Genomic DNA, 16,591 nt, shown 5'->3' with positions numbered 1-16,591 from the left:
TTTATTCTTATTATTTAAAAACTCCATTTTTAAAATATTATATTATATAGGTATTTGAACTTTTTTATTATAATACTTAATTATATTATATTATATTGTATTTTATTTTATTTTACTTTTTTTTTTTTTTTTTTTGTGAATAAAAATATTAATTATTTTTATTATTTCTAAGTATATTAATTATTGCTTTTTATAATTTCTTAAATGCAACATAATAAAATTATATATAATATATAATAAATATAAAAAAAAAGAAAAAGTTAAAGAAATTAAAATAATTATAGATTTAAAATTAACTGCTTTTAAAATATAATAGAAATGTTGATTAAAAATCTATTTTTAAATATAAAGATAGGAGTTTTATATTTAATTTTCTCTTTACAATTTTAAATTTAAATGGCATTTTAACAAAAAAAAATATATATATTTTAGTAAAAATTCCATTTAATAATTTATAATATAAATTTAAAGATTTTAAAAACCTATATTAAAAAATATATAAAGAAACTAAAATTAATATTTTAGTTTTAAAAAAAATAATAATAATATTTATATCAATATTTTACTTTTTTTTTTTTTTTTTTTTACAAAATAAATACATATAAATGAGCAAATTTTTAAAAAATCATTTTGCTGCTCCATAAGCTTCTGCCATTCTTTCAATATTATATTTATGAGACTATATAAACATAATAGGTACACCTGGTGTTTTTCTAATTCTTCTTCTTAAGTCTTTATCACAAGTCGCCACAATATATATTCTTTGCTAAAAACGAATAAATATATAAAAATAAAATCAAAATAATTTGAATTACTTATTTAACTCTATTAACTAAACAATCATCTGCGTATGTCCCTTAGTGATCACATTTTAGTTTTTCAAATCTAGGATCTTTCATAAGCCTTTATTTATTTTTAATATTATTATTATTTAATTTTTTACTTTAATGCTAATCTATATCTATGACCTAATTTTTCTAATTCTGCTATTACACAATCAGTTACATAAGGGATACCTTTTAATAAAAAATAAAAACCATTTAATGAATATTGATATTTTTATACATTTTCCCAATAGACAATCCATTGAGGCTTTGAAAATATCTAATTTATTTTAAATTGAAAAATTAACAAAATTTGTATCTAATAAAATTCTATAAGGAGGTCCTAAAGAGGTATTATGTTTGAAGAATAAATGGGTTGGTACTGATTCACTTATAAAAAATTAAATTTTATTAATAAAAAATAATTTACATTTCTCTTGATTGAATTTAATCTGGATTTTTATATTTTAATTTTTTTTATATTTCTTTTTCCTTTTCTTTTTGGGTTTTTCTGTTTTTATTTATATTTATATATATTTTTTGTTATATATATTACAATCTATCATCTTTACTGTTTATTAAACGTTTGACTTATGCAAACTTTTTCGTTATTTTTGTTTTACCCATTTTTTCTTTTTTTTAATTTCAACTTTTATTAAAATTATCTATAAGAAATGTATAAAACTTAATGATTTTAAAAAATTAGTAATTAAAATATTAATTATTTTATAATTATAAATATGTTATTATTATATTTTGTTTAAAATAATAAATAATTATTTTAGAAATATTATAAAAATTTTTTATATATAAATTATTAATTTTTTTAATTATTTTATAGCTTCATATATTATATAAATGTTATTTTATATATTTTTTAATATTTATTTTAAATATATTAAATTATTATTTTTTCAAAATAGAAAAAATTAATTTTTTTTTTTTTTTTTTTTTCATTAATTTATTAATTTTATTAGTATTTATAATATAATTTTATATTTCATATTTACTTTTTTAATTATAAAAATAGATAATCATTAATGTTTTATTTTGTATTTTTCTATACTAACATATAATATTTTTTTTTTTTCAATAATATTCAGTTTTAAATAAAGTTATATATTTAATTTTTCAAATATATATAGAAACTATAAATTATTAATGTTAATTATTTTTTTTCTTAAAAAAACATAATTTAAATTAACTATAAATAAACATATATTAGTAAAAAAAAAAATGAATTTAATAAATTACTTAAATTCAGGAGATGATGAAGAGAATAATTTTTCTTAATTTTTTATAGCCATAAAAGAAGTTGGCTAAGGTGCATTCGGAAAAGTAATAGAAGCAATAGATATATAAACAAAAGAGCTATTAGCTGTTAAAGTAAAAGAAAAAAAAGGAAATAATAAAAATATTTATAAAAATATAAAAAAAAAATAGGTAATAATAAAAAAATAAACTGATTAAGATTTCAAGTTAAAAATATAACAAGAAGCAAATATTTTATAATAATTAAACCATCCAAATATAGTAAAATTCAAAAACGTTAGAGAAACTAAAAAAAGAATATTAATATCAATGGAATTAATAAAAGGAGGTTCTTTAGCACAATTAATTTAATATAGAAAAAACAATAATATAAAATTCGAAGAATCTGATATTGCATAAATAATGAAAAGTATAATGTAAGGATTAGTTTATATTCATTAAAAAAATATAGTTCATAAAGATTTAAAGCCAGGTATATTATATATATTAAATTTTATAAGAAAAAAAATATGACATATAATATAGAAAATATTTTGATTGACAATATAAATAATTTATCTTCAGTTAAAATTGCAGATTTTGGTTTAAGTTCTGTTTTTTCTTTATGGACAACTGATGGCTTAACTTAAATTTGTGGGACTCTATTATATATGGCACCTGAAGTATTTGCTCATCGTCGTGCATATTCTAAAGTATTATTAATATACATATTTTTATAAAATACAAATATATAGTAAATTGATTTATGGAGTTGTGCTATTATAATTTATAATCTATTAGATAATGGAAATCACCCTTTTTATATAAAGAATGTAGATACAACCGAAATCTTTAAAGAAAAGCTTTAAAATCCAGAGTGGAATTTTCCAGTACATTTTTCAATTTTAGCAAAAAATTTAATACAAAAGCTAACATTGTTAAATCCAATTGAAAGATATTCTGCGTTTTAAGCACTTTAGCACCCTTTTATAACTAGAAAATTAGATGATTAAGTTCCTTTAACATTTAATGAAAAGATGTAATATTTTTAATAATATTTTGAGAAATAATAGAATTTTATTAAAGTATGATTAATTTATTTATATATATATATATATAATTATTCGTTTATTTTATTTAATAAAAATAACTATTAAAATAAAAAAAAGGTTTAGAAAGCAATTATGTTTATTAACTTATTAAAAATAAAATAAGGATATAAATAATAAAAAAATGAAAGAACAAAATCTGAAGCAAATGAATAATTAAATTACAATTAGAAAGAATAATAAAGAAAAAGTATTTAATTTTAAGAACTTTATGATAAAATAGCTTATTAATCTAACTAATTAAATCCTAGAAAATATTATATTTTAAATTAAAAAATAACTAAAGCAATTATTATACAAATAAAATATAAAACTCACTTTAATAAAACTAAAAAAGTAAAAATAATTGTATTTTTGGATTTTAATAATTATAAAATTCTTCTAAAAAATAAGATAAAATTAATTTAATAAAAAATAGTAACATAAAACATGTACAAAATATAAAAATTATTCAAAAATAATTAGCATATAGAAGAAATTCGAATAGTGTAAATGAAATTTCATCATAAAATCTTCTTGAAAATAAAAATTTATGCAAATTAAAGAATAACGAACTTTAATTGAAATAAAAAGATAATTTATAATAATTTTAAATAAGAAATTAAAAATAATATAATGAAAAATTAAATTTTAAACAAATCAAAAATTTAAATGGGAATGAAGAAAATTTAAACTATTAAAATGCAGTTTTCCCAATTATAAAAAAAATGTATTAATAAGCTACAGATATAATAAATCAAGTAATTTTTTTTTATTATTATTATTCAATTCATAATTTTTCGTTTATTTTAGGAAAAAGAAAATGTATTTAAAGTAATTTAAAAAGGATATTTATTAAATACTAAATCTAAATTAAATAAAATAAATAAATTTTAAGATTGAATAATAAAAATGATTACTTTAATTAATAAAATAATTTTTATTTATATTAAAAATTAATTATCTTGAAAAACTAAATTAGTTATTATTTGTTTAATTTTTTCATTTTTATATGTATTTATTTTTGATGTACATTTTAGACAAATAAATTAAATTATATATAATAAAATTATAATTTTATATAAAATAAATTATCTAAAATACAAAAATATTTAATTTTTTAATATAGTGTAAATATCGAACAAAAATTATTTAAAATATTAGATTTATAATAATATAATTTTAATAAAAAATTATATTTAATTGATTTTCTGGATAATAATCTAAAATTTTTTTAAAGAATAGTATTATAAAGGTTTAAAACAGTATTATTTAATTAATTTTATATATTTAATGACACTTTATTTTCAAAAATTAATATTAAATAATTTTTTATTTGTAAATGTAATAAAACTGGCTTTAATATCAAAAAATTTTAATAATTTTTAAAAATAATTTTATATTTATCATTAAATTAAATATAAGTTGAAATTACATATATTTTTAATAATGTATTCAATAAAAATTATTGATAAACATATTGTTTAAATTGATTTATATACATTAAAAATCTTTCTTATAATATTTTAGATAAAAATATATTTATATTATATATTTTGTATTGATTAATAATAATTAAAAATATTTATTTTTATAATTTATTTATATTATGTTAATTTTATTAAATATAATTTTATTTATTTAAATTAAGTACAATAGTATATTTTATATAAATGAAATTATAAATAATATTTTTATATTAGTTTAATTTAATGATCTAAATATGATTAAATTCATAATATTGTTTGATAATAAATTAGTATATTTTCACCTTATAGGAGTGTTAAATACGTAATAATGTTTAAAATTAAGTATTTTTTAATAGGGGAGTGATATCGAATTAATTTTTTTTTTTAACAAAAAAAAATGTCATGAATAAATTTTTATAGTTTAAAATAAATAAATATTTAAATTTATTAATTTTATATTTTTATGGATATATAATAACCAAATTAATATTATTTTTACATTAAACATGTATATATATTATATTTAATATTATATTAACCGTATAATATTTATTGTTTCTATAAGTTTTTTTAACTTTTCATTATTTATTTTTTTCAGATAGTTATGTATAATATTTTAGTTTATTTTTTTAATTTTAATCTAATATTTTCTTTTTTATTTAAAGTTATTTATTATTCTTATAATATTTTTAAAAATTCCTTTCTATTTATAAGACTTAAATACTTTTAATTAATTAAGTTATATTTTTAGAACTTATATATAAGAATATTTAATTTTATAATATATTCTGTATATTGACTTTTGTTCTTAAGGTCTCCAATCAATGATCTTATTTTTTTCTGTATAAAAAGAAAGACTCTCTACATTCATTTTAAATTGCCATTATATAAAAAAAATTATCAACCCTTGGTTTTTTAAAGGTTTAGTTTAGGCTCTACTTTTTCTATTTTTTTTTAAAAAAAATTGTTTGTATCACATATATCACAACAGGTCGAATAAAATGAAGGCGTTTTATAGACTAAATTTATTATGTCGAAAAAATGGTTTTAACTAAGTAAATTTAGTTTTATAATTTAATTTATATCTATATATCTTTTATTAATTAAATTATTAAATATTATAATAGTTATTTTATATAATATATTTTTATAAATGAAAATAATAAAAATAACAAATTTAATATCAATAAAAAAAAATAAAAATATAATTAAGTCAAAAGAAATATAAAAATAACTTAATATTTTTTAAAATTTAAGTGAATAAAATAAGAAAGATTTTTTTTTAAAAAAAATCAGAAAAATATAAATATGATAAGAATTAATAAAAAAGTTATTATTTAAAAATAAAAAAAAACAATATATACTTCTAAATTATTTATTTAATATAATCATTTTATTAAAATAATAAAAAAGCTTGTAAAATACAAAAATAAACATTTCTTCGACAAAAATGATATTATAACTAAAAGAATAAATATGAAAATAAAAAAACTAAAAATTATTCGTAAAAATTAAATAATTTTATTAGGGTGGGTAAGCTTAAAAAGTAGGCTTTAGACACATTAAATTAAAAGCAGATTTAAAATGATAAAGTAATCTCAATTATTAAAATTTTAGGTTATTTTTAAAAGCCGGTTATTATTTTATTTAAAGTAGACCAAATTTTATAAAAATAAACTAGAAATTGAAATTCTTTTAAATATTAATTTTAATTCAAACTTTTTATTATATACATTTAAAGCAGTTATTTAAAAAAATGAATTTCAGAAAATCTGTTTAATATAAATAAGCAAAAATATTTAGACGCCGCAAAAAAATTTTAGTTTCTTTGAAAAAATTTTTGATAAACTCTTTAGTTTCTTTATTAACTAAAAAAAATTAAATAGAAGATATAATAATATAAACATTAAAATAAAAAAAAGAAATATATATTATAAAAATTAAATTAAAATTAAAAATTAAATTAAATTTATTATTAAAATTAAATTTAATAATAATTTTAAATACTATTTTTAAATATTAATTTAATAAACTATATAATAATATATTTATAAGTGTCTAAAAATATTTTAAAATTATATTAACTTAAAGTGAAGAAAATTATGTTCTCGATAAATATATACTTTTAAAGTATAAAAAAATAAAAAATTAATAATAAGATAAATAATCAAAATAAACAAACTAAAATATATAATGTAAATATAATTATAATTAAAAAATTATTATAAATTTTTATAGTTGTAAATACATATAAAAATAAAATTAAAAAAATATTTATTTAAATTATATTAAATAAAATATTAGAAATATAAATTTATATATAAATATATATATATATATATATATATATATTTATATTAATCTAATATTTATATATTTATAACTTAATTCACAATCTTACAATGCAATTAATAAATAAAAATATTGTATTTTTTAAATTTAAATATTTTTTTTTTATTTTAAAATAATTTCTTATAAAAAAATTACAAGTTCATTAAATCAAATAATAATTTTTTTTATGTATAAATATATTTATTCGATCTATATTTATCATTTTATATATATATTTTCTTAAATTTAATATTTTTAGATATTTCAAAATATGAAATAATTTTATTTATTTGTCATTAATAATAAATATTATAATTTTTTTTATTTTTCTAAAGTATTTATATTAATTTATAATCCTTATTACTTAATTATTATTATTTAAATTATAATTCTTTTTATTTATCTTTGATTCTAATTATTTTATTTACCTATTTAGTTTAAATATTTTTAAATATTGTAATTATATACACAAAAATATTAAATAATATAAAAACAATGATTCTTTTTGATTTATATATAAAAATATTTATTTAATAATATCGAAAAATAATAATTATAAATACAAAAAAATAAAAATTTTATAAATAAATTCTAATTTTTTCAAGAATTAATAATGTCTTATAAATAATGTTTTTTAGCCTAATAATATAAAAAAGTTAACGTAGAAGATCTCATTCCAGGTATTCTACTTGCAGCATATATAGTATTGGGCTTGAATTTTTTCAAAAGTTCAATTTCTTCTTAAGTTGCTGCGAATTTAATATTTTTATAATCAATATTTGAAATATCGATTTCGTTTTATTTTAAATTAAATATTTCCTATTAGTAATATATAATAATTAATTTAATTTTCAGAAAAGAAAAGAGAAAAAATACTTAAGCTTATTTGTCTAAACAGAATTTATATTTATATTCAGCTTCTAAATGATTTTTAATTTAATCTGGTACTTTAAATTATTAAAAAAAAGCATTTTATATATCATCGATTTTTACTTCATATTTTACTAATATATCCGCCGCTGATAATTTTCCTTGATTAATTTTTATATTTAAATTTTTTTACCATTAATGTCCTTTTAAAATAAACGATTCTAAAAAGACTTTACTTTATTTCTTCATTTCTTTCTTTTTTTCAAAAATTTCTTCCTATTCTTTGGTTAACATTCCTAATTTTATAGCATAATCACTAAGTCGAAAATCTGCATTTTCTGCCCTTAAACTAATCCTAAACTCTGACCTTGAAGTGAACATTCTGTAAGGTTCCGTAACTCCTAAACTAATCAAATCATCAATTAAAACTCCAATAAAAGCCTCTTCTCTTCCAAGAATAAGCTCTTCTTTTCTCAAAAATGATCTCGCAGCATTAATACCTGCAATAATTCCTTAACAAGCAGCTTCTTCATATCCTGTAGTTCCATTAATTTATCCTGCAAAATATAATCCTGAAATCTTTTTAGTTTCAAGAGTTTTTTTAAGCTCTTAAGGATTTACAAAATCATATTCAACTGCATAACCAGGTCTAATGATTTTACATTTTTCCAAACCTTTTATTGACCTTAAAATTTCTACTTAAATGTCTTCTGGAAAAGCAGTATTTAAACCATTTGGATAAACTACATTATTTTCAATTCCTTCTGGTTCTAACCAAACTTAATGGCTTTTTTTTTAAGGAAAACGGTCAACCTTCTTTTCGATTGCAGGACAGTATCTTGGTCCTTATCCTTTTCCGTTATTTCCTTAAAAAGTGGGCAACAAATGTCTATTTTTATTTATTATTTCATGTGTTATATCATTTGTTTCCGTCATATAACATCTTACTTATTATTTAAAATATTTATAAGGATATTATAGTTTATGATTTATTACTTAAAGGATTTAATGGTTTAAATGGCTAATTAAATTAATTTATAAAACTAAAAGGAGTTATTTTTTAATCACTTTCTTGTGTTTTTAATCCTTCGAAATTTATCGTCGATTTATCTATTCTTGCAGGTGTACCTGTTGTATATCTATTGATATCAAATTTGTATTTTTCGAGAGTATACGCTAAACCTATTGATGGGGGTTCTACTTTTTCTGAATTTCTTAAATGTCTGCCTGCTGGATATTTTATATTTCCAATATAGCAATAAGCTCTAAGAAATGTTCCAGTTGTAATTATTACTTTTTAGCATTGAATTTCTTCATTATTTTAAGTTATTATTCCCTTTATTTTATTTTCATTTTCATCTATTATTAAGTTTTCGCAACTTTTTTTATTTTTTTGATTTATTTTTTTTGGAATTTTACCTTGCTTCTAATATATCTAAATTAGATGTATGGTTAAATAAATAATTTTGCATATTTCTTTTATATATTTCTCGGTCTATTTATGCTCTTGGACCTTATACAGCTACTCCTTTACTTGAGTTCAAAACCTTAAATTAAATACCTGATAAATCACTTATTTTTCCTATTATCCCTCCTAATGCATCTACTTCTCTTATTAGTGTTCCTTTACCTATTCCCCCCATAGAAGGCTTTTTATAAAAATTTATTCTATTAAATATTTTTAATTATAATAAAAAAAAAACGTTGCAACTCATTTCTCCTATTGTGTCCTTTTTTTATGTTAATAAAAGGGTTTTTGCTCCAATTTTAGATGATGCTTTTTTTTTTTTATTTTATTTTTTTATTTTTTTCATTTACCATGAGCTGCTTCACAACCTGCATGGCCTCCACCAATAACTATTACATCATATTATTTATTGAAATTCAAAGATGAAAAGCGAAAATATTATTTATTTATCAATTTTTTGAATTTATAAAGTCTTTATGTAAACATCTTTATTTTTAATAAAAACAATTATATTTTTTATATTAAGTAAATTTAGATATTTTTTTTATTGAAAATGAATAAATTCAAAAAAAAAATGTAATTATTAAGAAATTTCATATATTATTTTATTTTTTATATAATAAAATATTAAAATGTAAAAAATTTATATGTACAAAAGTTTAATAATTTTATTTTATTTAATAATTATTGTGAAATTAATCTCTTTAATAATAAATATACAATTTATTCTTTAATATTGTTAAATAAAAATATTTAAAAACTACTTTATTAATTAGTTATATATATCAATAAAATATTAATTTTAATTTTTAAAAACTAAAATAATATAAATCTATTTGACAATAATATTATATATATATATATATTTTTTTTTTTCGAATTTATATGCGAAAAAACAAATATATACATAAATAAAGTAATACCTTTTTAATGTATATTTTAAATAAATGTATTAAATTTATTAACAAATTTAAAAATAAAAATATTAATATGTTCAGTCATATTTTTAATTATTGAATATAATTTAAATTAAAAAATAATTATATTCTTCATTATTAAGCACATTATGGTCTATTATCCTAATCATCGTAATCACAATATTCGTCTTCTTCCTCTTCTTCTTCATATTCTTCTTTAAAATATAAAAAAATAAGTTAAAATAAAACATAAAATTGTTACTTTTTCCTCCTTCTTCATTAGGATTAGTGGTGTGAGGATCGAATTCTTCTAGTATTAGAACATCATCTTTGGGTATATTAGGCTATTTATTAGTAGGTCCTGGAAGGATCTATAAAAAATAAAATAAAACATAAAATAAAATATAATGAATACTTCAGATAATTTATTTAATTAATAAGTAGATAAAGCACCGTTTTACGGAAATTCTACTTAAAAAATAATAATAAGATTTCCATAAGACATATGATCTCCAAAATAAGGCATTCCTAAGCCTTTAACGATTTTTTTCATTTCATCATATATAACTTCGCTTTTATTATTAGAAATAATAACTTCATTATTATCTAAAGTTTTTATTACAAAAGAAAATCCAGTTAAAGATTCGGCAAGATTAATTTTTTTTTTCATGATAAGATCTGCCCCTTATCTTTGAAATACATTATTGTGTTTCATTTTAACAGTTAAATGCAAATCTCCTGCCATATAACCAGGTGCTTCATCACCTTCTCCATATAAAATTATTTCTTAACCATCATAAGCTCCCTTTTTTTTATATCTTTAATATATATCTACTCATTATTTATAAATAAAAAAGTACCTTATTTATAGGAACGTCTAAAATAACCTTTTAATTATATATTTTATTTCCTTTACAGGATTGACATTTATTTTTTTCATTAATAATCTTCCCTTCTCCTCCACAAGATTAACAGTCTTATTAAAATTATTAAATAATAGGCCCCATATTTATAGTTTTTATCTGAATTCCTCTTCCTTTACATGTGTAACATTATTTTATTTCAGAACCTCCTTTTCCATCGCAGACATGGCAATTTTTTTATCTTTCGAAAGGCATTTTTAATACTTTTCCTATATAAGATTCTTCTAATGATACTTCTAGATACATTTTAACACCTCGCATTTTTTAAATTCCTCTGTTTCTTTGTTTTCCTCTTGTGTTTCCTCCTGTTAGAATATCAAAAAGATCTTTATATATATAGGTAATTAGTGAATAGTTAATAAATAAAAATTATTTAATTTTATACCTTAAGGCTTGTTTTTTTCATTTTCTAATCCTTCCATTCCATATTTATCGTATATTTCTTTTTTTTATGGGTCTTATAATATTTCATATGCTTATTGATATTGTTAAAACTTTTCATTATATATTTGATTTCTTTATTATTATTCGTTTTTTTTTTTTTTTTTTACTTTTTCGGAATCACCTCCTTTATCCGGATGGTGGGTTTTTGCATGTTATATGAATGCTTATTTTATTTGGGCTTACGTTGCATTTTTTTAAATTTCTAATATTTCATATAAGCTATTATTATCTATAGATTTGGACCTGTTTTAATTTTATTTAAACTTTTTTTTTTACTAGTATTTTTAATTCTTAGATTTTTCTTTATTTTAATTTTTTTTTTATCAAAATAATAATTTTTATGAAATATTACTAATATTTCCTTCTTCAAAAAATGTAAAATCTTTAAAAAACATGCTTTTTGTATTTTTGTTTGTATACTATTATTTTTTGTATATTTATTATAGTTTATTTTTTTATAATTTTAATTAATAATTTAAATTATTTTTTTTAGTTTTAATTATTTTATTCTAATTATTAATATGTTTTTTACAAATTAAAAATTGGCAGTATTTTTTTATAAAATTCTTTTCTATTTTCTAGAATATTTATTTTGTTTTAATATTTATTTTTATTTATATATTATTGACAAGTTTAATTACAATTTTAATATAAAACATTGAAAACCATTTTTTTTCAGTACCTGTAAATTTGTATTTTTAGTTTATATAAACTCAAAATAAAAGCTTTTAATTTTATGTCAATATTTATTTTTATTTAATTATAATTTTTTAATTATTTTAGATTTATTTGTTTAATATTTTTAAACAATTATCCATGTTTATTTTAAATTATATTATTTAAATTTTTCATTTTCCAAAATAATTTTTTTTTTGATACAAAATCAAATTTAAAAAAATAATTAAATTAATAATTATATAAAAATACATAATGATATATAAAAAAACAAAAAATATTTAATTAATATTTTTTGTTATGAATACAAAGTAAAAATTTTTTAAAAAATAATTTTAAATTATAATAAATATTATATATAATAGTTAATTATATTAATTTTATAATTATTGTTTATATAGATATTTTTTATATTTTTATATTTGAGAATCGCTTAAATAATATATTTTGAGATAAATTATTTAATTGAATTATAATTTAATCCATTTTAAATTATAATTTTTTGAAATAATATATGCTTTTAAGTTAATGACTATTTTTTAATTAATATAAATTTACAATATACTTTATATTTATTTTTATTATTATTTTATATGAAAATTTAATTAATTTATAATAATACAATATTTAAATGCTGAAATTATTTAAACTCTAACCTTTTATGAATTCATAATTTAAAATAATTAAATATTAATAAATAAATCATAACAAAAAAAAATAGAAAAAAATATATATAAACATATATTACTATCTAATAATTTTATTTTTAAATATTACTTATTTTTAAGATATTATTTTTTCCAATTTTAAGTTAAAAAATTTTTAATTCGAATAAAAAAAAAAGTATATATTTAATTCTTTTTCTTAATTTTTTTGTTGTTGATTTATTTTTGTTTAAAAAATAACATATATATAAACATATATTACTATCTAGTAATTAGTTTAAATAATTAAATAACAAAATATAAAAAAATAACATCAGAAATAGAAACAAATGGACGCACCTTAATAAAATCAAGAAATATAAAAAAGATTTGAAAAGCCATATAATTTTGATGACCAAAAAAGATAATAATATTAATATTAAAAAACTAATAAATTAAATGAATAAGATTAATCCCAATCATAATAAGAAAAATAATAAAAATAAACATATAATCCTATGAATAACTAAAAATAGTATTAATAAAATTAATAGTAATATTAATAATAGCAATAATAGCAATAGTCATTTAGATTGAAAACAAATTTTGTTTTAGGATTTATGAATCCGAATAATTTAACAACAGATAAAAACTATGAAGAGTTATTAGAAAAAATAGGAATAATAAAAACAATAGAAGATTTTTGGACATATTATCTTCATTTAAAAAAACCATAAGATTTGCAATATGGAACTCTATATTTATTCTAACAAAACATAAGACCTATGTGGGAAGATGAAGGAAATAAGGGAGGTGGGAAAATAACATTAAAATTAAAAAAAGGATTTGTAAATAAAATTTGGGAAGATTTATTAATGGGAATTATAGGCGAAACTTATGAAGAAAGTGAAATTATAAATGGAATAGTACTACTTATTAAAAAAGATGCTGATATTATATAATTATGGATAAAAGATTTATAAAAAAGTAAAAATTCTAATATAAAGAGTATAAATAAATGGATTGCAGATAGTATTGGATTAGATTATAATAAAGCTTAATTTAGTTATAGAAAGCATGAAATAGAAAACAATAAATAAAATAATAATAATAATAATAATAATAATAATAATAATAATAATAATAATAATAATAATAATAATAATAATAAAGACAATTAGAACAAGGAAAAAGATAATTAAAATTTTGCTTTTATAAAACGTAACTAGATTAATGTATGATATTAAATTGAATTATTTAATTTTAAATATATATATATATATTATTATAAATATATTTATTAAATTACATTTTTTAATTAAATAGAAAGAAACTTTTAATAATTTTTTTTCTATAAAATATTTATAATTCTTTTTATATAATTTAATTTATAATAAAAATAGATATTAAATTTTTTTTTTATATTTATATTATATATTATTTTTATTAAATTTTTTTATTTTAATTATATTTATATATATTTATTTTAATCAACTAATAATAATATGTCTTACAATCATTTTTCTTCAACTCATAAATCTCGTAATTTCTAAAGCAGAAGCACATTGTTAATTTATATATAAATATATATATATATATATATATTTATATATATATATATATATATATATTATATATATATATATATATATATATATTAATTTAATTATTTATTTATGTTTAAATATTTTATATATAATAAAGAGATTATCAGCAAAGTCTGCGTAATTATTCAATTTAAACTAATACTCCAACTAAGAAAAATAAATGTGATTCTTGCTCTGCTCGTAATTCAGCACAACTTAATAGATATTAATCTAATTCTAAAATGTAAAACTTATATTTATTTTAATTTATATAAAAATTTAGTAAAATTTTTAGTCCTTTGGTTAAACCATATTTTACATAACTTAATAATGGTTTAAGTAATCGTAAGTTTTCTAATTAAAAAACAAAAGAAGGAAAATCAAGTTCATAAAAATAAATTCATTCTGCACAATCTATTTCCCTTTAAAATAGTGGAGTGAAATAAATTGAATATAATTTTCATATTGAATAACTTGAATAAAGAATAAAAATGCTCTTTCTAAATTTTTAAGTACGAATTTTTTTATTTTTTTTTAATTATACATTTTTTTACAAATTTTCATTATAAAATAAAATATTTTTTATTTGTGAATATTCTAAAATATATATAAATAAATTTATATATATATATTTATTTAAAAAAAGTCAAATGAATTTGATAAAAGTTTTTTTAGAAATGAACTGCTTGATATATTTGAAAAATCTAACATAAAGTTATAATAAGGATTAATGTATTATGGATATGGAAAAATAAAATAAAATCCAAAAGTTTGGTATTTATACTTAAGTACTTTTGATTTTACGGAAAAAGAGAAAAATTCAGCAATTAGTTATCTAAAAGTAATATATATTTATATGAAATAAATTACATTAAATTATAATAAAAGGAAAATAAAATATTTGAAAATGATGTCATAAACGATTTATAAGAAAAAATTAATGTTATATAGAATACTTATGATTTATAATAAGCTTATTATTGTAATTAATTATAAAAGAATTTGTTTTCATCGCCTGAGTAACAAAAAAAATCTTTGAATTAAGTTGAAGAAATAGAAATTGAAGTGAATATAAACAAAGATATAACTTAACTAGAAAATCAAGAAGATGAAGATTTAAACTAATTTAAAAATAACAACAAAACAGAATTAACAATATAATAATAGCAATCAAACAACAAAGATTAAACATAAGAAGAAAATCAAGAAAATTTAAAATGTTTTAAAGACACAAACTTAAAGACTAAAACTTCAGTGAGATAATAATGCCATTCAAACAAAGATTAAAATTAACAAGAAAATTAATAAGATTAAAATTAGAAATATTTTAAATACTTAAAAAAAACAGATTAAGTTAAATAATTATATTAAGTAAGTAAAGGTTTAACTTAACTAAAAAATCTAGATAATTAAAGCTTAAAATCTTTAAAAAATACAAACTTAAAGGCAAAAAGTTAAGTAAAATAATAATGGTAAATTAACAAATCTTAAACTTAACTAGAAAATTAAGATGATTAAAATCTAAAGTCTTTATAAAACAATAATTTAAAACCTAAATATTAAATAAAATAATAATGGCAAATTAACAAATCTTAAACTTAACTAGAAAATTAAGATGATTAAAATCTAAAATCTTTAAAAAACACAAATTTAAAGACAAAAATTTAGGCAAAATAATAATGGTCAATAAGCAAATCTTAAACATAACGAAAAAACTAAGAAGTATAAGATCTAAAATCTTTAGAAAACACTAATAACTTTAAGCCTAAAAATTCAGTAAAATAATTATGCTAAGCAAACAAAAACTAATCTTTACTAGAAAGTTAAGATGCTTATTAATTAAAATCTTTTTAAAAAACCAACTTAAAGACAACAAATCCAGTAAAATAATAATTCCAAGCAAAAAAAGATAAAACTTAAGTAGAAAATTAACAAGACTAAAATTTTAAATCTTTTAAAAACAATAAAGTAAGGGCGCGAAATTCAGTTAAATAATAATTGCAAGTGAACAAAGACTAATCTTAATTAGAAAATTAATATGATTAATATTTAAAATCTTTAAGAAATAATAAAATAAATATACAAAATTAAGTAAAATAAT

The 16,591-nt window shown here is 16.2% G+C and overlaps 3 protein-coding genes across 3 annotated transcripts, besides 22 other annotated features; 1 reads left to right on the top strand and 2 right to left on the bottom strand. All coding sequences in view use genetic code 6, as the record gives it.

The window, feature by feature from the left end:
* Positions 1–2,169: 2,169 nt before the first annotated feature.
* On the top strand, positions 2,170–3,680 carry IMG5_067940 (protein kinase domain protein; the record flags this gene model as incomplete). The annotated part of the gene is made up of 4 exons (XM_004036826.1): positions 2,170–2,210; positions 2,268–2,568; positions 2,622–3,114; positions 3,650–3,680. Exons 2-4 carry the CDS (start codon positions 2,406–2,408, stop codon positions 3,678–3,680), a joined length of 687 nt encoding a protein of 228 aa, XP_004036874.1. The 5' UTR covers positions 2,170–2,210; positions 2,268–2,405.
* Positions 3,681–6,506: 2,826 nt separating this feature from the next.
* Positions 6,507–6,582: a microsatellite.
* Positions 6,517–6,583: a microsatellite.
* Positions 6,561–6,625: a microsatellite.
* Positions 6,569–6,623: a microsatellite.
* Positions 6,596–6,658: a microsatellite.
* A 280-nt stretch (positions 6,659–6,938) lies between these two features.
* Positions 6,939–6,990: a microsatellite.
* Positions 6,940–7,014: a microsatellite.
* Positions 6,948–6,990: a microsatellite.
* Positions 7,015–7,050: 36 nt separating the features above from the next.
* Positions 7,051–7,099: a microsatellite.
* Positions 7,052–7,096: a microsatellite.
* Positions 7,100–7,563: 464 nt separating the features above from the next.
* On the bottom strand, positions 7,564–9,787 carry IMG5_067930 (tRNA uridine 5-carboxymethylaminomethyl modification enzyme, putative; the record flags this gene model as incomplete). The annotated part of the gene is made up of 5 exons (XM_004036825.1): positions 7,564–8,780; positions 8,830–9,212; positions 9,253–9,482; positions 9,537–9,610; positions 9,652–9,787. 5 exons carry the CDS (start codon positions 9,785–9,787, stop codon positions 7,564–7,566), a joined length of 2,040 nt encoding a protein of 679 aa, XP_004036873.1.
* Positions 8,263–8,302: a microsatellite.
* Positions 9,612–9,644: a microsatellite.
* Positions 9,788–10,350: 563 nt separating the features above from the next.
* Positions 10,351–12,020, bottom strand: IMG5_067920 (hypothetical protein; the record flags this gene model as incomplete). Its single annotated transcript, XM_004036824.1, has 5 exons — positions 11,527–12,020; positions 11,079–11,467; positions 10,634–11,023; positions 10,481–10,589; positions 10,351–10,433 (listed from the first exon to the last, which is right to left on the bottom strand). Exons 1-5 carry the CDS (start codon positions 11,561–11,563, stop codon positions 10,351–10,353), a joined length of 1,008 nt encoding a protein of 335 aa, XP_004036872.1. The 5' UTR covers positions 11,564–12,020.
* Positions 10,592–10,626: a microsatellite.
* A 12-nt stretch (positions 12,021–12,032) lies between the features above and the next one.
* Positions 12,033–12,103: a microsatellite.
* A 917-nt stretch (positions 12,104–13,020) lies between these two features.
* Positions 13,021–13,054: a microsatellite.
* A 945-nt stretch (positions 13,055–13,999) lies between these two features.
* Positions 14,000–14,075: a microsatellite.
* A 97-nt stretch (positions 14,076–14,172) lies between these two features.
* Positions 14,173–14,207: a microsatellite.
* A 101-nt stretch (positions 14,208–14,308) lies between these two features.
* Positions 14,309–14,387: a microsatellite.
* Positions 14,309–14,393: a microsatellite.
* An 85-nt stretch (positions 14,394–14,478) lies between these two features.
* Positions 14,479–14,562: a microsatellite.
* Positions 14,563–15,769: 1,207 nt separating this feature from the next.
* Positions 15,770–15,809: a microsatellite.
* Positions 15,810–15,881: 72 nt separating this feature from the next.
* Positions 15,882–16,591: part of a microsatellite that runs on past the window's edge.

This window comes from Ichthyophthirius multifiliis (genome assembly GCF_000220395.1).
Source record: "Ichthyophthirius multifiliis unplaced genomic scaffold scaff_1120509250354, whole genome shotgun sequence".
Lineage (NCBI taxonomy): Eukaryota > Ciliophora > Oligohymenophorea > Hymenostomatida > Ichthyophthirius > Ichthyophthirius multifiliis.
Note: the sequence above shows the minus strand (reverse complement) of the source record. Positions and strands in the feature narration are given on the sequence as shown.